The sequence below is a fragment of the Girardinichthys multiradiatus genome, chromosome 1 (assembly GCF_021462225.1).
Source record: "Girardinichthys multiradiatus isolate DD_20200921_A chromosome 1, DD_fGirMul_XY1, whole genome shotgun sequence".
In the NCBI taxonomy this organism is placed as follows: Eukaryota; Metazoa; Chordata; class Actinopteri; order Cyprinodontiformes; family Goodeidae; genus Girardinichthys; species Girardinichthys multiradiatus.
Genome location: NC_061794.1, coordinates 40,995,155 through 41,020,725, shown reverse-complemented (window position 1 = coordinate 41,020,725; position 25,571 = coordinate 40,995,155). Strand labels below are relative to the sequence as shown.

The 25,571-nt window shown below is 40.0% G+C and overlaps 1 protein-coding gene across 4 annotated transcripts in view; it reads left to right on the top strand.

Moving 5' to 3' along the window:
• The window catches only part of magi3a (membrane associated guanylate kinase, WW and PDZ domain containing 3a), a 174,362-nt gene extending 150,075 nt beyond the window's left edge, over positions 1–24,287 (top strand). Inside the window, exons 9-22 of one of the 4 annotated variants that reach the window (XM_047364991.1) lie at positions 1,114–1,314; positions 5,578–6,207; positions 8,925–8,956; positions 9,541–9,781; positions 11,208–11,302; positions 11,535–11,727; positions 13,016–13,231; positions 13,841–14,026; positions 14,131–14,224; positions 16,751–16,826; positions 16,962–17,096; positions 18,078–18,216; positions 18,479–18,571; positions 20,136–20,273. In XM_047364991.1, the coding sequence (XP_047220947.1) occupies positions 1,114–1,314; positions 5,578–6,207; positions 8,925–8,956; positions 9,541–9,781; positions 11,208–11,302; positions 11,535–11,727; positions 13,016–13,231; positions 13,841–14,026; positions 14,131–14,224; positions 16,751–16,826; positions 16,962–17,096; positions 18,078–18,216; positions 18,479–18,531 (2,291 nt within the window). In that variant the 3' untranslated portion in view covers positions 18,532–18,571; positions 20,136–20,273. Of the gene's footprint in view, positions 1–1,113; positions 1,315–5,577; positions 6,208–8,924; positions 8,957–9,540; positions 9,782–11,207; positions 11,303–11,534; positions 11,728–13,015; positions 13,232–13,840; positions 14,027–14,130; positions 14,225–16,750; positions 16,827–16,961; positions 17,097–18,077; positions 18,217–18,478; positions 18,572–20,135 lie in introns of all 4 variants that reach the window. The other 3 variants (XM_047364998.1, XM_047364985.1, XM_047364975.1) reach the window with 3 other exon arrangements.
• The last annotated feature ends 1,284 nt before the right edge of the window (positions 24,288–25,571 follow it).

The following is a 25,571-nucleotide window of genomic DNA, read 5'->3' as shown; positions in this document are numbered from 1 at the left end:
AACTAAAAAACATGACTCAGTTTAAAATGCTTGACCACAACAGCAACAAGTATAATGTGGTGTTTGATGAATTCCAATGTATTTTTTTGATATTATTTTTAGATTTATATGTGTTCTCTACAAGCAATAGAAAACGAAATAAATTGCATTATATTTCTCTCTTTAAACTATTATGTAACAAAAACAAAAGAACAAAATGCTAAAGAACTCAGATGTGTGACATTTATTATTAGATTTTTGTTCCTCCTTAACAAGCACAAACAGTAATGTGTGCCTAGGCTGTTTTGGGGGTTTTGATCTATTGTCACATAAAAAGTCACAGTCCAAAACTTAACCTGAAAATAATGCAGCAAGGCGAAGACTAATTTATTTTTTTAACCGTGTCCTGTCCGCCAGAGTAGCACTCACAATTGTTGTCTGAATGCCCGGAAGAAGCCCAACAAATTTACTTTCACAAGTGGAGCATTACAGCTAATGCCATAATGCTCCGCTTGAGATTTATATGTAACTTTATTAGAAACTGCTCTGGGATTATTTCAGATTTAAGAGACATGGAGACGGAAATGAAAAGGAAAAAAAAGAAGCAAGGAAAAGAGAGGTGGGGCAAAAAGGAAAAAGGCAGAAAAGAAGAAATGAATAGAGGAGAGAAAGAAGGATGAGAGAATACAAGATAACACTCTAGAAGCCTGCGAGGTGAAGACTTAATATGAGCTCTGTGCAGAAATGCTGTTGAGAAAACAAACATCCAGAATCTTTTGCCTTAGATTGTTTAGGTCTCTGTGGCGTTAAGGTGGCCAGTCAGTTTTGCGTTCATGCATTAAATATGTTTGCTGATTTCTGGGATAAAATTTGTGATGAAGTGCAGAATCTTGCAACAAAGCATTAAAGTGCATAGCAGCTAAGCATTAGCACGTTTTACTTGCCAAACTGCAACAGTTAGTGTTCTCATTCAGAAAAATAATTAAAGTGTTTTAAGAGAAGGTTAATGGAATAACATGGGAAACTAACAGTTATGAGTGTGTTGTTGGGTTGTTGTTGAATTTGTTTGTATAAAGACCATTTCGGTCTTTGTATTTTCTATTTCATATCTCTATGTTCTCCTTATCTCTACAGAAGAGGAACCTGCTAGAGGGTTGCGTGGTTTCACGCGAGATCCGTCTCAGCTGCAGGGTTCCATCTTGCAGACATCACTTCAAAAAAGCCCACTGGGATTTGGGTTCACCATCATCGGAGGAGATCGACCGGATGAGTTCCTTCAAGTCAAAAATGTCCTTCCTGACGGGCCTGCTGCGCATGACAACAAGATTTCCCCAGGTAACTTACCACACAGCCATAATGATGATCTCTGAGTTCTAGACACCAGCTATTCAGCAGATAGAGATCAGAATGATCCATAGTTGCAAAACTATTCAGACTTTAAAGTATTTTATTTGGATTTAATGTGTTAGCTCAACACAAAGTATTATAATTGTAAAGTGGAAGAAAAAAGTTAATAAATAAATACATTTTGAAAAGCTGTGCTTAACTATTCAGCCCACTTTATGGAATCCATATCAACTGCAAGTCTTTTAGAGTATACCTCTATGGGCTTTGCAAATCTAGACATTGCAGTCGTTGCCCATTCTTCATTGTAAAACAACTCAAGCTCAACCAGATTGGATGGAGAGTCTCTTTGGACAGCAGTTTTCAAAGATTTTCAAAGATTGCCACAGATTCTCCTTTGGATTTAGGTTTGGACTTTGACTAGACCATTCTACGACATAACATGAATATGTATTTGATGTACAGTTTTCTATTGTAGCTCTAGCTGTGTGTTTAGGGTCGTTGTTCCCCGCTGTGATGGTGCAGCCCGGGTGATGTTAGTTTTTTACCCCACATAGCATTTTGCATGTAGAACAAAGCACTACTCTGTGTTGCTTTATGAAATAAACTACAAATAAAACACATTGAAAACTTTGTTTTTGTTGGAAAACTTAGTGTAATGAAAAGGCACTTTAAACAGTGACCTTAGTGATATTATGGGGAATTAACCGAAAGAAAACTATAACAAATACAGTACAGACCAAAAGTATTCATGACTATGAATATTGTAGCTTCACACTGAAGGCATCAAAACTATGAATTAACACGTGTGGAATTATATACTGAACAAAAAAGTGTGAAAGAACTGAAAATATGTCTTATATTCTAGGTTCTTCAAAGTAGCCACCTTTTGCTTTGATTACTGCTCCGCACATTCTTGGCATTCTGTTGATGAGTTTCAAGAGGTAGTCACCTGAAATGGTTTTCCAACAGTCTTGAAGGAGTTCCCAGAGATGCTTAGCACTTGTTGGCCCTTTTGCCTTCACTCTGCAGTCCAGCTCAACCCAAACCATCTCAATTGGGTTCAGGTCCGGTGACTGTGGAGGCCAGGTCATCTGGCGCAGCACCCCATCACTCTCCTTCTTGGTCAAATAGCCCTTACACAGCTTGGAGGTGTGTTTGGGGTCATTGTCCTGTTGAAAAATAAATGATGGTCCAACTAAACGCAAACCGGATGGAATAGCATGCTGCTGCAAGATGCTGTGGTAGCCATGCTGGTTCAGTATGCCTTCAATTTTGAATAAATCCCCAACGGAGTCACCAGCAAAGCACCACCACACCATCACACCTCCTCCTCCATGCTTCACGGTGGGAACCAGGCCTGTAGAGTCCATCCGTTCACATATTCTGCGCCGCACAAAGACATGGTGGTTGGAACCAAAGATCTTAAACTTGGACTCATCAGACCAAAGCACAGATTTCCACTGGTTTAATGTCCATTCCTTGAGTTCTTTAGCCCAAATAAGACTCTTCTGCTTGTTGCCTGTCCTCAGCAGTGGTTTCCTAGCAGCTATTTTACCATGAAGGCCTGATTCACACAGTCTCCTCTTAACAGTTGTTCTAGAGATGTGTCTGCTGCTAGAACTCTGTGTAGCATTGACCTGTTCTCTAATCTGAGCTGCTGTTAACCTGCAATTTCTGAGGCTGGTGACTCGGATGGTGACTCGGATGAACTTATCGTCCGCAGCAGAGGTGACTCTTGGTCTTCCTTTCCTGGAGCGGTCCTCATGTGAGCCAGTTTCTTTGTAGCGCTTCATGGTTTTTGCGACTGCACTTGGAGACACTTTCAAAGTTTTCCCAATTGTTCAGACTGACTGACCTTCATTTCTTAAAGTAATGATGGCCACTCGTTTTTCTTTACTTAGCTGTTTTGTTCTTGCCATAATACAAATTCTAACAGTCTATTCAGTAGGACTATCAGCTGTGTACTGTATTCACCTCCTGAACAACACAACTGATGGTCCCAACCCCATTTATAAGGCTTGAAATCCCACTTATTAAACCTGACAGGGCACACCTGTGAAGTGAAAACCATTTCAGGTGATTACCTCTTGAAGCTCATCAACAGAATGCCAAGAATGTGCGGAGCAGTAATCAAAGCAAAAGGTGGCTACTTTGAAGAACCTAGAATATAAGACATATTTTCAGTTTCACAGTTTTTTGTTCAGTATATAATTCCACATGTGTTAATTCATAGTTTTGATGCCTCCAGTGTGAAGAAACAATATTCATAGTCATGAAAATAAAGAAAACTCTTTGAATGAGAAGGTGTGTCCAAACCTTTGGTTTGTACTGTGCATTAACCCCTTAATTATGTGTGTCGACTTGTGCACTGTTTACTTGGCTTTTATGTACAGTATAAACATTTGTAAAGAAGGCAGAGCATGCTTACTTCACACTGAATGTCACATTGCCTAATCATATAAGGCAGAGTTATGATCAGCAATAAAAGCAAGAATACATCAATAAAATGTGCATTCAGTTTGTAGTTGACAGTCAGATTTTATATCCACCCATAGATTACAGTTTTAATTGGCCTGTAGGCTGGCTTTCTTGTCAAGGTTGCAGGGTGTGCACTCCAGGAATATTTCAAGTAAAACATGTTGTAATATACCTTTTATTTTCTGTGTATGGACATGGCGGTCACACGTAGGGCGACTGAACTAATTTGAGTAAGTGTTGTGTGAAAAACCTAAACATTCATGTAACGCTAATATTGATCGCTTCGCAAGTCCTGCTGCTGAGAACCAACAGGAAAGTGGAACAAAGAGAGTAATTATTTTCAGTCTGATTTTTCCCGAGAGGGAGGGTAATTGACTGTACCGAAAGATGAATGTAATTAATTTCATTGGGTTTTAACAGCGAGCAGCCCACTGGAACAACTTTCTCTCACATCTTAACACTTTGGACCCGCTGCATATATTCATGCCAGGATGAGCGATGTTAAACCTCTCGGAGAATGTTTATTTCACTTGTTTTTGGGGATGTTTTTAGGTAAAACACTGGAGTAACATATGAGTCAGAGCCACCATGTTAGTTTATTGAGTTCATTTAAGTAGTGCAACTTTAGCTCTTTGCTTGAGGTAGGTATTGATTGTGTAGGTGGGCTGGATATTCTTCTGGGCTCTTATCCAGCTGGCCAGTCACTGGTTCAGCTGTTCGGCAGGGCAGGGGTTGCTGAGATTTCATCTATTATAGGTTTTACACTTTGCTTATTCCTGAATACTCGAATTATGTACAAATGATGCTGTTGCTTGGGGAAAGATTTAACATGAAAGAACAACATAGACACTTTCAGCTGTAATTGTAACAAAATGTGGTTCTTCAAAGTATTAAACACAAATGGATGCCAGAGTTTTCAGAATTCTTTTGTAATAATTTGGAAAACCATGTTTCATTTTCCTTCAACTTCCACCTTTTGCTATAATTACAGCTGCAAGTATTTTGGGGTTTGTCTACCAGCTTTGCACATCTAGAGATAGATAACCAATGTAAACAGGAATTTTCAGTCTAGACTCTGACTTTGACTGGACTCTTCTAACACTTTACTACAGTGTGTACTCCATGGCACTGTAGCTCTGGCAGTAAGTTTGTTGTCCTGCTAGAAGGATTTCCCTGTATTTAACTCCAAGCATCTGCCCATTAACTCAGGCTATCTTTCCTATAATCCAGCGCTGCTGTCTGACCAGAGTATCCTCATCCTTTATTAAGCCCAAATTTATGGAGAGCAAAAATTAATAGCAGTTCTCTCAATACACTCTCCCACCTGAGCTATGAATTTTTGCAGCTCCTCCAGAATTACCATGGGCCTCTTGGTCGCTTCTCTGATCAGTGCTGTCCTTGCCTGGGCTGTCAGTTTAGGGGGACAGACGTGTTTTGGTAGGTATTTAGTTGAGCCAAGCTATTATGTTTTGTGTTATGGATTGAACAGAGCTCTATGGGATTTTGTTTGGTAATTAAACCCGGCTTTAAGCTGTTTCACAACTTTTTCCCTGATCTCCTCCGTTTCTTGGTCTTCATGTGTTTGTTCACTACGTTGTGTAATTTATGACTTTTAGTCCCAACAAAATACACTGAAGTTTGTGGTTAACAGGTGAAATAGGTATGTGAACACATTTGCACAGCTCTATATTAAGTTTAGCTAATTCTCACTTTTCATTGATGTTGTTGAATGGTTTTCAACAGTAGTTTATAAAATCTCTGTTCTTCTTTGAGGTGACGTCATTGTGGACATTAACGGGGCTTGTGTGCTGGGGAAGACTCACGCTGATGTGGTGCAGATGTTCCAGTCCATCCCAATCAACCAGTATGTGGACCTGGTCTTGTGTCAGGGCTACCCTCTGCCCGAGGATTCCAACAGCAGCGAAAATGCATCAGCCGCCCTCAGCACCTCAAAAGAAGCTTCCCCTTCCCCATCCTCCTCCACGATCCAGGACCCCCATTTCACCGTCCCGGATGGAGGAAACCTCTCACGGCAAACTGCCACCCTGCCGCCTATGAGTAACGGTGGACGCCACCATCACCATCCTAACCCACAGCAAAACCAGCACCTTCCTCTCGCCCAAGGCCAGGAGGGCCCTGACCCCACCCTGTTACAGCCAGAGCTGGTGAGTGTACCCTTGGTGAAAGGGCCGGGGGGCTTTGGCTTCGCCATCGCAGACTGCCCCCTGGGACAAAAGGTGAAGATGATCCTGGATGCCCAGTGGTGCCGCGGCTTGCTGAAGGGCGACGTCATCAAGGAAATTAACAGACAGAACGTCCAAACGTTGAGCCACACTCAGGTGGTGGACATCCTCAAAGACCTGCCGGTGGGCAGTGAGGTCAACGTGCTGGTGCTTAGAGGAGGTGAGTGGGTGTGAACATCTGGAAATGTGGTTCAGGTGGGGAGTTGGTAGCACCAGAGCTGTGACATGCTGAATCTCTCTGAATGTTAATCTACAAGTGTTAGTTCAGACAGTAAGCAGGTATTATAGCCTGGAGACAAGGTGACACTTTATTCTCTTGCTTCTGAAATCCTTTTAATCCCCGCTGCGCATTCCTATCCCGCACCAGCTTTTTCAATCGCTTTTTTCTGTCATCAAAAAGAAAACAAACAAAATACCCAGACTGCTTTTAAAATTAATTCCTTAGGAGGCGCCAACATTATCCTTCCTGTTGTCTAAAATCTATCAGCCTTAGAGGAGAGGAAGGTTCCTGTACTGTGTTTTAATTTATAAATGACAGGATGGATTGTGTGCTGCCTGTCTGTCTGACTCTCCCAATGTTTAATAAAGCAATTCCACGCTATGGTCCATGCCAGCCGCGCATCGTCCACTGTGCACCTTCCCAAACAGGGAGGAAGTGGAGCTCGGTCACATGGTGAGCGAGGGAGCCCTGTGGGAAACGGGGGGGATAATGGCAGTTTCACTGAACCACTTGCTGCCATGTGAGAAAGAAAGAGAGTAGGCAGGAGACTCAGAGCGTGGTGGGTAATCACCGCCTGTCTTCTTGCTTCACGCTTTCCCTGATTTGAAGGGCTTGTTCCTTTTTTTGCCTTTGCTGCAGTGCAGTATAGCCCAGATTCAGGAGATCAGTGCTGCACCCCCATATCAGATGCGCTGAGCCGGGTTCTGCTCCGTGCTCCTGGGGGGTTTGTCATGTATCTGCATTAATCGCACATGTGCGTACGCTGCGTGTGTGTGTGTGTGTGTGTGTGGCACAGCCTTAAGAAAGCAAAGGATCACAGCTTTCTGGAAATCAAAGAAGAAATGCTGCTTAGGTTTCTCACAGGTCCCCCAAAGGCTTGGATTAGAATTGGCTCCAACTTCAACCTGCAGTCAGAACTGCAGATGATGGAAAATAAATTTAGGAAATTAGGAAGGTTTTTTATCTTGAAATAAAGCTACAGTCCCTTAAAATCTATTCACACCCTGTCACACAAATTTCATTGTGTTTTATTGGGATTTTATGAGAGAGGCCAACACAAAGTAGTGAATAATTATGAAGTTCAAGAAAAGTAATACATTTCTACAATTTAAAACCTTTTCACCGTGGTGGTGTGCATTTGTAATCAGTCTCTTGGTTAATATGTCAGAGGCACCTCCAACTGCCAAATCAACTGTAAGTCCACCAGCTTTGCACAAGCAGAGACTAAAGGTTTTACTCTTCTTTGAAAAATAACTCAAGCTCAGTCAGATCATTTGCTGAGCACCTGTGAACATTTGGCACAGATTCTGACTTGGACTGAGGTCTGAACTTTGACCGGACCATTCTAGACCATTCTTCTTGTAGCCTTGGCTGTATGTTAGGTTCACTATCCTGCTGAAGGGTGAACCTCTGCCCCAGTTGCAAATCTATTGCCGGTTCTATCAGGTTTTCTTCTGGGACTGACTTGTTTTTAGCTCCATTCATTTTCTCATCGTCTGTACCAGCTTCCCTGTCTCTGCTAAAGAAAAGCAAATAAAGGCCAAAAAGTTGCATTTCGGTCTTGACATGTGACAGACTGTAAATGGGTTTTCTTATGGCTTTACTTTTTTGGTAAGACTAAAGTTGAGAGATTTATTTCCCAATTAGTTGACCGTAAGGGAGAATTTCTTTTAGGGGTATTATAGTGAAAGGGGCTGAATACAAATGCTCACCATAGTTTTTAGATTTTATTTTGACTATATATTATTTTATTTTATATATATTTTAATATGAAAGGTTGTACAAAAATGTTCAGAGATCGTGAATGCTTTGGCAAAAAAAATGCAGGGAATGTCATAAACAATTTAAATATATATTATTGATAGTATCAACTTAAATAAACATAAAATACTTTTTAAATAATTCATTAGTGGAGGGACAAAATTGCAGATGTGCTGCTTGAGGGAAGCAGATGGAGAATTAACATACATTAATTGGCTTATCGAACAAAGGAACAAGCGGAGGCAGGGCATCCAAATTACTTCAAGCCTAAAAACACACCTGAATAGTTCAAGCAGAGTAACTGAACTGGGCATGACTAAACAGGCAGGGAAAGCATCTGGTGGACCAAATGAGGAGCAAAGAAGAAGGCGGATAAACTCAAAGTAGAAAACATTACAGTATTCAAAAATAAAAAGAAACAAAACGTGAAGCAGCACATTCAGACTAAGAAAAACTAATCTCTAAATGAAAAAGCAGTCTGTGATGATTTGAGTGAAAAACTGAAAAGCTTCAGAGCCTCTGTGTTAAATTTGCAGCAACAGGTGGCTGGTTTCACCCAGAGAAGGGTGGATGTTTTCCCACGCCTCCAGGTCTTCCTTAGCCCTCCTCTTATAATTACACATGAAACACCATTCATACTTGGGCCTTCTGCCCCCTGCTGGTCATATCACACATTGCCTCACACAGCCCTGTCATTTCAAGACTAAAGGAGCAAAGCGGAGGAAAAATAGTTACGACTCTCTAGTAAAGGTGAGAACAGAGAAAGGGGAATAACCCACAAAGTTAATGACTAAGATTTTTATGATGTTCACCGTTTTATCATTAAATGTTTTATAACATATGTTTGCTATGTTTTCTTAACAATGTAACCTTCACTCTCACCTCTCTGTCGACAGGTCAAACGTCTCCTGTGAAATCACTAAAACCTGTAAGTAAAGCAAATTTTTTATCAGTTTAATCATTAAAATGTGATGTAAAAGATGATATAGCTGGTGTTGAATTCTGAAATAGAAAACCAGTATTTTTTCCGTTTTACCTTTATCTCTGCCTCCCACGAGCAACGCTGCATAATTCAGGCAACCCGCATGAGCCAGGTTGTTATTTCTGGAGTTGCGTGTAGGTAAACACACAGGCTCCGTGCAGACAGCAACTTAACATCCCCCTGTGTTTGGCTGTTTTAAGATGATATGCCTCGTTCAACAGCTTGTTCCTGTGCTGCGTGTTGCAAATAGAGGAGATGAGGCAGAAACGGGTAAACTCACACTGCTTTGTTGGTGAAACGCAGCAATATTCTGTTTGGATGTGCTATTTTGAGAAGTCCACCCTAACTTTATCTGCTTCCTGGCTTTTGTAGACATGAATCACTGAGATAAAGGATATATTATTGTTGCTGTTACACACAGTAACTATATACATTCCAAGTGATCTTAAAATGTGCCATAGCTAATGGAAGTTTCACCCACCTGAGTACATGCCCGTCTGTTTATCCCTCTCTTGTGTCATGTGTTGCAGTCCACATCTTCCATGCCCCATTCTGCATCCCAGCAGGCTCCTCATCCTGTCTCCCAGCAACTGCCCCACCCATCCTCCCAGCCCTCCGTGCAGCTGCAGCAGCGACAGGAGATGGTGAACAGTACAGAGACCCTAAGTCAGCCAGAGGCACCCTTCAATGCCAACACTCTGCGCTCGTCTTCTCCCAAACCGGACCCGTCTGAGCTCTACCTCAAGTCCAAAGCTATCCTAGATAGCAAGCGTAAGTTGATGACACAACTTTTTCAGCTTTTTTGGCCACTGAGGCCCAGATGTCTGTTGAGTGTTTTCCTACTTAGCTTTGCAATGAGGTCCATGTTAGGATGTGTGAGAATGATCCAAATAACTTTGGTGGTAGAGACTCTAGTAGAGACTTAAAAAAAGTTTTTGCTTCAATATTCAAGCTAATATTAAAAATATTAGAGATCAGAAATTCAGTATTACAGTCTTGTTTTTGTACTTTGACCTGCCAACACCAATTTTATTCTATTCTGATTTCACTTTAAGATCAGTGAGAAGATATAACAAATTATGTTTTAATGTTTTCCTGCTGAGAGTACGTAATAATTTATTTTGTTAGGAGTAGTTAAATCCAAGTTTTCCTATTATTTGGTAAAACATTATTGCGAAGTTCACATTTTAAACTGTCATTTGCATCGTATATTAGCTCAGTAGCTCAGTTAGCGCAGGTACCATTGTAAAAATAGCGTGTGTATTCCCTAGAGAATTTAGATTCTTACCTTAACTCTGACATTTCCAAAAGGCTGTGAACATTTCCAATTCCAGCATGTTCCATGATAAATAGAAGCCAAAGCTCGAACAAGGGCTCCATTTAGACTTCTTGTAATCTGCTGAAAGTCTTGCTTTCTCTTGCTGTCTCGCAGCCTAAATGAACCACAATTTAAATTGCTTCTCAGATCTCTCTGCTTCCTTTGATTTCATTTTTAGCAATTTACCGATTAAAAATAATGTGGTTTGAGTCGTCTTCACTCAGTAGTAATGTCCACACTGAAGGATGTTCCTGTCAGAGGGACCTGGTATCACTTGGTTTGATGCGATCATGGATTTTTAAAAAAGGCCATATTTGTGATTTTCCGACTGTCTGCTCTCCTTTCGGGGCCGATCAAGCTGAAAATGGGGTACATCACCTGAGTCCTCTGGTATTACACTCCAGCAGAAGCTCAGAGTAGAATCACTGCTCCTCAGGATTAAAAGCAATCAGCTCAGGTTGTTCAGACATCTGATCAGGATGGCACCCATCAGAGGTCTTACAAGCATGTCCCACTGGGAGGAAGACCCAGAACTCGCTGAAGAGAATCCATATCCCATCGAGCCCTGGAACCTCTTAGGACTCCAGAAAAAGTTGGGAAGAGAGATCTCTGGGTCTCCTTCCTGCACCTGTTAGCTCCATGATCTTACCTCAGATGAGATGAAGAGGATTTTTGGATGGGTGGATATTTATTCTGAAACGCAGACTAAATATACTACTCACTGATAATAAAGAATGTAACAATTAAATATGAAATACCTTAACATAAACACATCTTTGTGATTTTAAATGTTAATTTTCTTGTACCTTGATTTATTGATTCATTTGATTTTTGACCATGATGAAAACGTTCTATTTCTTTTTCTTTTCCTGCCGTTAGCACCTAATACCAAGGACCTGGATGTGTTTATCAAAAGAAACCAGGAGTCAGGCTTCGGCTTCAGAGTCCTGGGTGGAGAGGGACCGGATCAGCCGGTGAGTTGCACGGTCCAGTCCTAAACCCCTAGGTACCAACTGCACATATTGCCAAATATCAACTGAAATTAAATTATGTAGGATGATGGGAAGTTAACAGAAACTTACAATAAAAACAGACCATCAGGTGTTGAGTCATCCAAGCTGAAATTTAGTCACTTAAGCTTTTAATCACCACATAAACAGATCAGTGTGATCTTTCTAGCTCAGATAAACTTGATTTCTTTCTCAGGTGTACATTGGCGCAATTGTACCGCTCGGTGCTGCCGAGAAGGATGGGCGCTTGCGGGCCGGAGATGAGCTGCTCTGTATAGATGGTGTTCCTGTTAAGGGTAAATCCCACAAACAAGTGCTGGAACTGATGACCAACGCGGCCCGGAACGGCCAAGTCATGCTGACTGTCCGCAGGAAGCTGACACACACAGGTAGGTCTGCTGTGCGGGTGATCGGCTGTGCAATCCTCCGGGGGCACTCGCCTTTCTTCATCTCCTCCTTTGCTTCAGATCAGCATGCTGGAGGAAAACCTCAGGGAAAAGGCTTTGATGGGGGATTTGCTTGGTAATCCTTTAAATTCCCTGTTAAAAAAATCTGAATAAATGAGGTTCGACAAAAAAGATGACTTTCTGCTTTGCAGGCATTTTCCCTACCTTTTATTTTGATTTCATTAAAAATATTTAAACCATTTTTACGAAAAGGTGGAAATAAGAAGATGGTTGCTTTGTTACAACATTAAAAAGCTGTGCTGATTTACATCTCAAAGTACTTTCTTAAAGTGCTTTTGCAGCAGCTCAAACCTCCTGCTGAATTAAGGCCACTTTGAGCCCACAAATAGCCACTTTATTTTTAGCATGAGCGCTTTTATAATGACTGTGCAGAAAATAAGCATCTGTCATCAAGACTCTATGCTTTTACAGCTGGGTTTTAGAGAGACGAGTCGTCTGATTAAATATCACAAAACAAACATTCAGTAAAGAGGGATTGAAGTGAATCATTTTAAACGGCTGGTATCTGTTGAGTCAGCCAATAGAAATGCTCCATTTGTTCTATTTTTAGCTATTCATTCAATGTTTTTTCCTAATTTAAAGTCATATCAGTTTATTTAGATTTCTTCTCTACTCAAAAAGAATCGACAGATTTCTTGAGGATCAGAAATAAAAATTTACTTTATAAACAAGTTGGTAAAATATATTATTATTAATATTTATAGATGTCATACTTTAAATAAATTGAAAATATATATGTTAAATAAGTAAATACATATATTGATAATTGTTTAAACATTTAGATAATTTAATAAATACATATATATAAAAAATGAGAACATTTTATGTTAAAAGTATGTTTAAATATGTATCTATTTTATTTGATTATTTAATAGGCCTGTGTTGCTGTATGTCAAGAATATGAAAAAAAATCAAAAACATACAAAAATAATTTTGTATGACTTTAACACATAACAAACATGAAATGAAATTATTATATTAGTTTTACCCTATTTTTATTTAAGTCATTTATTAGAATTTATTTTCAATTATCATTCCTTCTGTAAATTATTATGTATTTAACAGATTATTAATTTATTGGATCGCCCCCTCAGTGTAAACTCCTCACATGCAATCTTCTTAAAGATTTTGTTAGGATGTTGAAACCAGTCCCTAGAAACTAGCCTGAATCTGACAAACGTTGACATGTTTGTATTTTGGTGTTCTTCAGAGAGTGGCGAAGAGGAAGAGAGCGGCCAGCCGCCTCACCAGGCGCCGTCGGCTCTGGTCAACAGCTCTCCTAAGATGCCTCGCGTTGAGCTGCCAAACGCCGTCCAGCCTCCTCAGCTCTCCAGACCAGAGAGCTTCGATGTCACCTTGCAGCGCAAGGACAACGAAGGCTTTGGTTTTGTTATCCTCACATCAAAGAACAAGCCCCCACCTGGAGGTGTGGAGCAAACACAATCAAAATCCATGCGTGGTTTTCATTTTTACAGATCAGTTTTAAAATTGATGCAGATCAATACAGTACAAACAGCCTCAAGGCCCATGCCTTCAGTTTATTATTATAGCATTAGTTTACAACAAATTCTATCTTAAGGCACTTTACAAGACAAATCTGATTTATATTTATTTATATGGAGTCCAAGTCCAAATTCAGTTGGTTTCAAATCTGTCCATTTCATTGCAATGCAATCATACCAGATAATTTAATTCGGATTCAACTGGTAAAACGTTATCAATAATGTTGTTATTGGCTTTGTACAGTAAAGAGACACAGCTAAACACACAATGGGCTCAGAGTACTTTCTATAGGAATGAGTTCATGGCAGCAATAATTCAATCAAAGGTTTCATCCAGAAAAGAGATACAGCTGATAATGGAAGCACTGAATCAGGAATACTTTCTATGAGAAGGAAGGACAAACCGTATACATAATTAACAGCAGTAATAGTAACACTTAATTTTCTTTGGGATGTAAACTCATGTTGCACATCACTGAATCACTGCTGTAGAAATAAATACGCTAAAAGTCCAATTTTTCCCTTCATTACAGTCATACCTCACAAAATCGGTCGTATAATCGAGGGCAGCCCTACAGACCGCATAGGTCGCATGAACGTAGGGGACCGCATCTCTGCCGTCAACGGCCAGTCCATCATGGAGCTGTCACACAACGACATCGTTCAGCTCATAAAGGACGCCGGCAACACGGTCACCCTGACTGTCGTGCCTGAAGACGGTAAGCAGCCATGACTCTGGTTTCTCCACGGATCAGTAATGATAGTGTCGTGTCTTTTAGCTAATGGGCTAACAGGAAGGTTGATGCTTTCTCTGTCCTTACAGACGGCGCTCCTCCATCTGGAACAAATTCAGTAAAGCACAGTCCTTCAGCCCAACATAGAGCCATGGGCCAACAGCCTCCCAGTCATCTAGACAGGTACAGTATAACATACAGCGGCAAGCAAAAGATAGTCAGGTTGAACAGGACAATATTTCAAAGATGAACTCCAAAGTGCTTATAATTACAAGGAACATTTCTTTAGCTTTTTAATAGGTTGTTTTCTTTGTGATTTTGAGTTTGGCCATCAATAATTGTTGAAAATTTCAGCATCTCAAATAATTTCAATAAAATGTGTTTCCAGCCATTTCCCCATTTTTAGATCAAATTAAGCAAATGGTAAATGGACTGAACTTATATAGCACTTTTCCAGTCATACAGACCACTCAAAGCACTTTACACTAGAGCCACATTCACCCACTCACTAACGCTCACACATTCATACACCGATACGCAGATCGGTAGGCAACTTGAGGTTAAGTGCCTTGCCCAGGGGCACATCGACATATGGCAGGAGGAAGCTGGAATCAAACCCTCAACCATCTGATTGCGAGACGACTACTCTTCCTACTGAGCCACATTCGCAGTGATTTAAAACTTTTATTCTGCAGTTTGGAGGAACAATCCAGCTTGGAAGCCCAGGAAAACTATGTGGCTGAGTTAGAAAGATGAATTAAAAGACCCGTTCGATTGTCTTGAAGCTTTTGGAAGACATGGCACACTCTGTAGTTGTGTTGCCATCTATCTTGTGTCCTCACCAAACATTTTCCTAAAAGATTGCCAATATTTAAACAAGCCTGGTACAAGTTCACTGAGCTAAAGAAACAAAATACCGTTGTTCTCTAAGGGCACAGTGGATACAGCAATGTGCAGAGAAACAAAATATTTCAAGATTTCATTTAAGGGGAGGAGAGGACTCTGGCAAACACTGGTTAATTAGACTAAACATATTAAAATGTGAACTCTGCAATACGTTTCACTGAGAAGTTTAAGCTGAGTGTTTTCTACAGTCTTTATAGTCCCCCAACCTGAGTACAATTGAACATTAATGTGTGGTGTGCATGAAATAACCTAAGATTCTCACAGAAACTACACGCAGGGTTAATATGCTCTCTGGAAACGGGAAAAATGTTATTTAAGCATATTCTAGGTCTAGATGTGTATGGAGGAAAAAACTAGCGCATGGAGATATATTAGTGTTTGTTTTTTATAACACTTCTTCTCTGTTGTCTAAAACTTCCATCCATCTATTGGTCCATCTGTCCATCCATAGTCTGCCATCAATTGTTGTTTAATAGTCTATACTATAATGTAAAATGAGCTAAAAATGACTAAAACAGTGTACATTTGACTTCAAACTGTGTGAAAACACGGTTCATTTTTAAATGTTATTGCAAAACCTCTGCCGTAAAATCACAAAATAATCCCATTATGGTGGTGATTTCATAACTATAGGTTGGTATAATGATGTAAAATGCTTCTAACATTTGCATTAACAAATATAAATAATTTTGGTAATCCTAACTGACCTAAAACAGATTTAATGTCAGACAGTGAGAAAAAAAGGTTATGCATGTTTTTATACAGTGTATGTAAATATCTGGTTTGCCTTGTAAATGTGAATATATTAAAAGTTTTGTGTTTTATTTCCGACATTCAGCTTTAAGCCCCTTGGGACTAATTAGGATGTCTTAACCTTACAGAACGTTTTGCAAACTCGTACCAAGCTGTTGTTTTTGGACTACAAACCTAAAGATGTTCCTAAACGTCTGTTAAAAAGTTTCCTGCTTTGTTTCTTTCACATTTCTATGTGAAAGGTGCTTTAAAAAAGTCATTTCTATCACAGTTTTGGTAATAGGTTGCATCAGAAAAAACTTATGCAACCCAAGTGTTCACATACCTACACCGTAATATGCACAGTCCACTGCAGGTTCTTCCACTTGAAATCACAAATTACCTCCCAAAGTCACAAACCTCCTCTGGTTCTGCACCACCATGGGACCCATTACCGTCGCCTGTAGCCTGCACACTTCTTGTTACCAAAGAGCACAGAAAATCCCCCTGTGGTCAGTGTTTGGATGGAGAGCTGAACAAAAGGCGAAGGATTAATTAAGAGGCATGCTTTCTTTTTGAGCTTTCTTTAGAGATTACCTGTTCCAGAATCCTCAATCCTTTTTCAATGACTGCATTCAGACATCACGGTTTTTTAATCACCAGCACATGCCTCAGGTCGGTTCGACTCGGGCTCAGATATGAGCAGCAGCTGTCGGCTTCGGCTTGGCAGTATGAAGTGAGCAAACTGTTCTCAGCGCGGAGATTTTCTCAACTATTCAGATGGTGCGTCCGTGCAGCTAAGTTCCCACAAAGGCATTGTAATGAGCTCTTCGAAGCATCAAAGCGTGCCGCTGTTATCTGTCACTGAAATGTTAAAAGCACCGCAGCTCTTTAAAGGATTTACAGTTTTCAGTACACGCTGGAATGAAAGCAACAGAGAGAGGCTACACTGCTGTAATCAAAACGTAGCACTGTGAAGATATTAACACTACTTCTTGTTTCTTCTTGTCTTCCAGTGTTTCGTCTTTATTGTGCCTCATTATAACATGTTAGTTGTCCTTTCTGTGGTAGGACTGGTGAGTCTGAGATGAAGAACTCTCTTCAGCCGAGTGAGACGGGAGCAATCGCCACGTCAGGACCCAAACAGGTAAAACTAAAGCAGAAATTGCAAACTTTTATCAACTTCACAGTACATACTCCAGATTTATCTCCAGCTTTGGAAGGCTTTTGTTTAGAGGTTCCTCAGCTAACAAAGCTTCCATTTTCTGTGTTGGAACAACAGGGCTGCTTGGTGGAGCTGGAGCGCAGTCAGCGGGGCTTCGGCTTCAGTCTGAGAGGAGGAAAGGAGTACAACATGGGTCTGTACATCCTGCGTCTGGCTGAGGACGGGCCTGCCCTTAAAGATGGACGGATTCATGTGAGTTGACCTTTTGACATGTCTCTGCCATCTTAACTAACTTTGTCATCAGCTCATCCATTCATTCGTCTGTATCATCTACCCATCTTTGTCTGACACTACCCATCCATCCATCCATCCATCCATCCAGTTTGCCCACTGGTGCAATAAAAGTATATTGAGATGAATCCATCCATCCGTCCACCAATCTCTGTCCATGGATCCGTATATTGATGATAATGCTGTGGAATGTGAACTGTGGAGCATGAGAACTTAACCAGATGCCTGCAGTCTCTTTAAACCCCCAGCTGGTTTGTTATCCTGTTCCACGTCCCTGGGATTTGATGTCCACATCCTTCCAGTCAGATCAGTAAAAATGTTTGGGCCTAAAAACAAGCCAAAAAAGATGAGGAAAAAACATAATATAAGAGGTCTGACTCTGTACAACCTGACCCTAGAAATGTAAGTGGAAAACAACAATTTAATGCACATATTTAAAAAACTAAAAATGTTTCAGTATACGTTCAAACAGAAATAAACGTCCCCTGATCTTTTTGGTTGTTTTTTTTTGCCTTATTTAATTCAAAATCTGAAATTTTAATTTCTGCGTCAGCAGAACGTCGAGGTCAAATAGTTGGTTTCAAATAACCAAACACTTTGAATACAGGCCTTCACCAATGTTCCCGACATCCGGCGGTTGGCTCGGAGTTTAAACGCTTATTTCATATTTAATCTTCAGTCACATTACTGTTCTGTCCATTTGAATTTTTGACTCCTTGCTTAACATGAAGTGTAACAGTTTTGACAGGTGGATGATTTCCAGATATTTGATTTAAACTATGATAGCTTGTTTGGTGCTAACCCTGCTGCACCTGTGTGTGTTGAAACGTGGAGCAACAAGCAGCTGAATGCATCAAGGTGTTCCTCATGCTTCTTCCTCCTTTCTTTTTTGACATGCTCTGTAAGCTGTCCTTGTAAACTGTGAAAATATTTGGATTTCAGGTTGGAGATCAGATCGTGGAGATCAACGGAGAGGCTACTCAGGGCATCACACACACTCGGGCGATTGAGCTGATCCAGGCAGGGGGCAACAAGGTTCACCTGCTCCTCCGACCCGGCCAGGGTCTTGTTCCGGATCACAGTGAGTCACTGCAGTGATCCGCTTGCACAGACATCAACTCAACAGCATATTAACCAGTCATATATAGATACGTTTGGTAGGGAGGTGCAACCTGATTCACATGCATGAGTTTCAGTCTTCTCTTTAATCTTTCTCTCTTCTAATTCTCATTCACAACTTCAAACTCAGTCTGCCTGCTGTGCTGTTGATCCTCCTTGCTTTTTCTGTGTTTCTGCTCTGGCACGGCTGTCTGGTTCTACCTTTTTATCTCTTCCTCCTATAGGTTCGAACTCTTCTTCCACCCTGTGCTTCTACATGAAACCAGAACATCACTAAACGCCTCACTGCTTTTCTCGGTCTGTCTCTAATAAACTTGGTAAAACTTTTTGCCTCTAATTTTAAAGTCTCTCAGATTTCAAGTGCTGTCTGTTGTGTACTTTATTGTAACTGCAATGGTTACAGTATCTCGCAAAAGTATTAATACCCCTTGAATGTTTCCAAATTTTGTCCAAACTGCAGTATTTTTTATTTAGATTTTATGGGATAAACCAACACAAAGAAAAATGACACACAGCTTTCAACATTTCTTTTGATCACCACTCTAAAAATCTAAACTGACAGTCTGGGTGAGGAGAGTAATAACTAAAGAAGTAAAGAGGCTAATGGTGTCTCTGGAAGAGCTGCAGAGCACTGTGCATTGCTTAAATCCGGAATTTATGGAAATGTGTCAGGAAGAAAGCTATTGGTGAAAGACAGCCATAAGCAGTTTGCCATAAGCCATACAAGGAGGAATAGAAAACATGTGGAGGAAGGTGCTCTGCCCAGATTAGGACCAAAATTAATAAAAAATTCAAAATGACATACTGTATGTGGCAGACTATACTACCCATCACCTTGATCACAAGGGTATATCCAGTACACACAATGATAATATGATGTTGGTGGTAATAACATGAACAAATGTGAAAATGTCAAGAGGTATCAACACATTTGCAAAGCACTATATGTGTTACTCAGTAGCCAGTGGTTCACAGTAAGCAGGGTTCATATAAAAGCATTGAGTCCTACAGAAATAAATAAACAAGACACTATCCACAAGGCCACCGAACACACACCCCATCCTCTTTGGTAAAGGAATAAAAACTGTGGAAAAATCCTTAATCTGATATTGATCAATGAGTGGCAGGTGATAACAGGATCTGTGTGCATTCACAGGCATCAACCTTTTAATTTCAAAAACAAAAGGAGAATTTATTTCTATGAGTTGCTGCTCCAAGAAATCCAGAAAGCTCATTTCAGCACCCTAAGATCCATCGCTCGCCTTTTTTTCCCCTCATGGTTTTTCTGCCTCCTGTATCAGCTCTGAGCCACGGCTGTGCGCTTCTTATCAGCTCGGTGGAAAATTGAAACGTCAGTCCCGGGTGAACCCCAGCACGCTTCCAGCTGATGCATATCTAAAGCAAGCCAAATATTTAGATGGAGATTGCAAAGGGTTATTGCAGAAAGTGTGCTCTGTGTGATGCTTGTGTTGCATGACTTTTTTATTTGTCGTAATTTCTGTTGACTCTGCAGCACAAGAAGAGGGTTTAGTTTTGACACATTGGTTGAATTCCTCCAGTAGTTTCAGAGTTGCTCTCAAAGGTTTACACACCCCTGGTAAAACCTTTTTATCTATAAAAGAAGACAATGATGAAATTGTTCAAAACGTTTTCCGCTTAAATATATTTTCTGTTCAATTCGTCAGAAAAATTACTTTCTTAAGTAAAATACTGTATGTCTCCTTTACAGTTAAAAAAAGGTTCAAAGTCATTCATTATGATCTCCCTTTTAAGATCACAAAAACCTTGAAATTTGAAAGGGTTGTCTAGACCGTTGAGATCCACTAGATGCATAGCAGAAATGTTTTAATCTTATTTTTTATTGGTTGTTTTGTTTTTCAGATTCAAAAGACAAAGTAGCCATTCAGACGACAAGCTTTCCTAGACTCTCTGCATCCGATGACCCGTCATCTCCAACCTTTCCATCCTCAAACTCAGGATGGTCACCATCTTCCTCCAAAGCATTCGCCCCTGATGAGCCATCAGCAGGGGATTACCGAGTGCCTGGTTTCCCCAGTGCTGGACAGGAGCATGGTAGACAAGCTAACCGATCAAGAGGACAGCAGCTCCCTACCCACAACCATAAGCGTGCTACTAGCCCCAGGAAAACTAGCCAGAGCGACTCCAAATCTGGCAGTCCCAGAGGAGCCACCGAAGGTCAGACTGATCACATGGAGCGTTCCCAGAGCCCCCAAAAAACATTGGAGGACATGAGCAAGGAAAGAGAAGCCCACGGGCGGAAAAACAAGCGCTCTACTAGTCCAAGGAAGGCATCCAAGAGTGAGCAAGATCCTGTTCTACCTTCAGGGAACCCAGAAGAACGTCAAAGCCCCAGACGCCCAGCTGGACAGCAGCCAGCTGGGGAAGTGAAAGACTGGAGACACAAGGGGGAGGATGCATCTTACCAGCAAGAGAGAGGGGCTGCAGATAGTGGAGACAAAAGCAGGGGGACTGGCGAGCGCCACAGAAAGGGAAAGAGGGCTGACAAAGAGGCATCGGCACAAAAACCCCACCAGGAGAGGGCAGGGTCGGACACCGATCCGGCTACAGCCAGCCACAGGAGTGGAAGAGAGAGAGCTGAAAAGGAATATCCAGAGGCCAAGTATCAGGGACCAGCAGAGCATGTGAACAGAAGGGACCCCAGAGGTTCCAGCAGTAGCATTCAGGATCCCAACTGCAATGGGACCAGCACCAGCAAGAAGGCTCCCATCACCCCTGGACCGTGGAAAGTTCCCAGCTCGGCCAAGATCCAGTCACACGTGGACTCAACATATGCAGATTTCTGAAATTTCTCCAAAGAAGGATGAAGACAAAGCTGAGTCTTCGAGAATCGAAGCCTGTATTTGAAGACGGGTCTGATGGAATGGATCAAAATATAACCAGCAACATACCTTCTCATTTATATGTCTGTCGTTTGTTTGGTTTTTTCACCCATTTTGCCTCAGACGATTTGCACCAAGCTGCTGATCTCTGATATAAAACGAGTATTTGTACTTGACTCAATCGCACGGCCATGTGGGATGAGTTCTGAACAGGGTCTTTCGATGGAAATCTTTTCCGTGCCAATCAGAGACTCCGGTTAAAAAGAAGCTGCTCCTGAAAGCACTCACTGTGAATCAGTTTGGAGGTGTCTGAACAAAGTGCTCACCCTGTCTACCCGAGCCACATGAAGGAACCCGTGTTTTTTTTGTGTGTGTGTTTACTTTGAAAGATTACAAGCATACTCATCCACTCACAGCTTTTAAACCGAGCAGGATTGATTCACTGTTATCGTCCCAAAAGAGACCAAGTTTTCTTTATGAGATCTAATTAGAAAAACTGTTTCTTTTTTTTATTATTATTTTGAGAATCCGATAAAAGCTGTGATTTGTGTGACTGCATCGGAACATGTGAAGTCATGAATCCCATCTTGGTGGGAGAAACACTCTGAAGCTTTATATTCATCAATGAACAGACCAGATACTTGTGGTTATAGATCTAATATTTTGTACTTGTGCTTTGAAAATGATGTGAGAATAAAAAAAGCAAACAAGACGGTCCACACACACGTCCATGTCGAGTGCACTTAGGTGAGGGCCGAACATGTAGATACGCGTCATCACTTGAACGAATCCCCACTTTAAAAACCTCAGACTTTACATGGTATCTCAGTCTGTGAACAGCCTCATCCATCATGTTGTTGACTGTTAGCAGCACTGTGCCAATGTGTGTTTTAGTTATTCCTTTAGGTTCAAATATATTTAATCTGAAAAATATGATATTTAGCAACGTGATTACTTAAACATTGATCACATTTAGGATACATAAATTAGCAGAGCCTTACGATAAAAGTGCAAACTTTACTTCTTTAATTTACATAAAACATTTTAATGTGTATTTGTATTATAAATAGTGGCACAAAAAAAGTCCACCCTAGCTCAAATGTTTGACAAACAGCGCCAGATGCATGCGCTGGCGCTCCTGGTAAAGAGGTGCAAAAAGCCAGAAAACAATATTTTATTGCAGTGGTATAATCTGAGACTGAAAATGTTATTGAAAATCCCTTGTTAAGAAAACTTTATTTCCACTGTGTCACAATTATTGTTATCCGGACTATCTTCTGTTGGAAGTTGGAGCATACACACTGAGAAGGATCCATGACCATGTGCACAATCTCTCTAGATAATCCAGAGTCCTGGGTCTTCTCTTATGCTCTCTCCCGTTAGCTTACCCCTACTTGCATTACTATAGATGAAGGTTGATTTGGTGTCTGGTGAATCCCTGCCGTGTTTATTTGACCACATGTTTTGGATTATTATCCTGCAGAAAGACCCAATGATTTTCAGTTTTAAGGCAGAGGACATCAGATTTTTATAGAACATTTTCTAGCATTTCAGAGCCCATAAGGTCTGTCTAACACCGGTTCACAGAAATAAAATAAAGACATAAATCATCTTATTAATAATAAATAGAATTACAACAATGTTTCCCAGGCCTTTGGAAGAGAAACCGACCCACAGCATTACAGATCCTCCACCATATTTAACATTGAGTTTTAGGTTGACATATTTGTCTTTTGTTTTACAGCAAACCCGTCTGAAGTGGTTAGTTGCCAAAAACGTTATTCTTACGCTTATTTGAGCAAAGCACAGTTAAAGTTCCAGTTAAGGGCCCTGTCGAGTTTTACAATCTCTGAAGGTTTACATTTGTGATAGTCAGACAGAAAATGCTTACTTCTGATTTTTCTCCTGTACAACCATTTGGGATGTAGATGTAGCCTCTTTTGGTAGTTATGGAGAGTCTGTGACCCGAAGAGGTCATTCTTTGCTGCAGTGCTTCCAGGGTGAGCTTTGCAGATTAACTTCTGTACCATCCTCCCCACTATGAGTGGGAGCAAGGTAAAAATGTGTCCTTGTCCAGCCTATTGGACAGTGGCTAAAAGAAAAGGGATTCTGTCTCATGTCACATTGATACCACTGGATAACTCAATTTTGTGGATTACCAGTTAGACGTTTCTAGACACTGTGATCAACTTTAAAAAATTTAAAGTAGAAATAAAAGCAATCTTTGGTTACATTTATCTTTTAAATATTGTTAGGGGTACTAATAATTGAAACTATTTTTTCTTTACTAAATACTAGTTACTTTTTTCTTAAATTTTCATTGTAGATTACTACCTACTGCAATAAAAGTGAATTTATTTTTAGGCTTTTTACACATCTTTTACCAGGGTTGACGATCATTGTCGCTGGCACTTTAGTTTGCTGTAGTTTTTGACTCAAATTGTTAAACTTAGCATTTATTTGCAACATTGTTGTCAGTTTGTTTTTTATACACAAAGCCAGACCCTTAATAGAATCCAACTAATCGTCAGTTTTGACAGGAAAGCTGCTTACTTGTGATTGTAGACATATCTGTGCATAATGTGAAAATGTCTGCTCTTCTTTGGTAGTCTTTGGTAGACTAACAAAAAATACAAAAGCATCCACAGCAACCAACTGTGCTCCACTTTGAAGAGAAAATGTAGCATTTCGGTGTTCCTACTGTGGACTAGAGTGACATCTAGTGCTCCAACCTCTGCTCTGCACAGACAAGTCACAGCTTTAACCCAACCCTCATCTGCCTGCCTAAATGAGCATATGAAGATGTAACACACGCATTTGTTTGTCTGTGAGGCCGCTGAATAATTTATTGTCTGTTTTTGCGTTAATATGATGGGCTACTGTAATGTTTACTGTTCATATCTTTACCATGTCTGATGCTGTGGCCTTGCATTGCTCCAATATATTTAAAAGGCATAGTTTTGACATCATTGTAGTTATAAATGTTTATAAATTGTACAGCATCTGTATAAAAAAAAATCGCCTTCATGAAGAAAATAATTCTATGTAAAATGTTTCATTATTTTTTTAAGGGAGATGTGAGGAAATGTTATGCAATGGGTGAAAAAAGAACTAATTTGATTATGGCATACTGTTCATGCACTGATAAATAAAGGTTTACTGATTAAACAGACGTTTAGGTACTTTTATTCTGTCTCGTCTTGGGCATGCGATTAGCAATGTGAGTGAAACTGTTTACACCACACACATCCTGTTATTTTTACAATCTTTGTTTCCACAATCTGGCCGTTCAGACCAACACCAGCAGACGTATCCCAGAATACAGAAGACGACATTTAAGAGGATGCAAGACTTCGGAAAACACAGGTTTGCTGATGAATAAACATTTGTGCAGTTTTAAATTTCACATCTGTCCTCTCTTGTTTTGCTTTTAGTTGTTTAGTTGCCTTTCATCTCCCTGAAATGCGGCGTTTTTGGGTTTTGTTTGTGTTTGCTGAATTTCTTTTTTTATGTCTTTATGTTTGCATTTTTTGTGGTTTTGCTTTTATTACGTTTTTACAGTGTTTTGTTTACTGTGTTGTTTTTGTGAATAGTTTAACCCATTGTTCATATCTCTGGCAATTTAGATTTAAAATTATTTTCATTCTACCAAGAACTTATTGATAGGAAATAAGACAGGCATCTCTCTAAAGTTTAAACAGAATATAAAAGATAAAAGACTGTTTTTATTTACATTCCATTAAATGGTATGTTCAGAATGATCTGTCCACTTCCCAACAATTATTTTACAAAACTTTATTGGTATTATAGCAGTGAAACCCTTTTAGTTGCTGGCCAGCATTTTAATATTTTATTTTCATGGTGAAGATTTCCAAGTTGTTAAGGTTTGAAGGCCTCCTTGCCATCACTCTGATCTTTAGCTTCCTCCACAGATTCTCTTAGATCCAAGTCCAGACCCTCCAGTTGGAAGAAACATGTTGGTAAAATTAGGAGGTCATACATTAAACCTGAATATGACAGGGGTACTAATAATTTGGGCTTAACTGTTGATGCATTTTTATTCAATAGTTCTATTATTATTTGTGTATTTTCTGTTTATGCTATGGTGAAATATGTGGTACTTTATTGTGCCTTTCTTTACCACATTGCCACCTGCTTCCAGTTCGTACCCGTGTATCTAACCACTGTACCTTTGATAAATTATGGAGAAACAAAATCATAAAAATGCTCATATTTAACCTACAATATTATTTAAATTTAAATTCAAATCCAAATTATTTAGAAAGCACATTTAAAAACAGCAAGTTTGCCAAAGTGCTGTATATACTCAAATAAATAAAATGTAAAGCAAGACATTCAACAGACATTTAAAACATAAAATATAATAGATACAATAATTTATTCGTATATTTTTCATCAGATATATTACACCGTATTTCCAGTGATTGTTCTTATG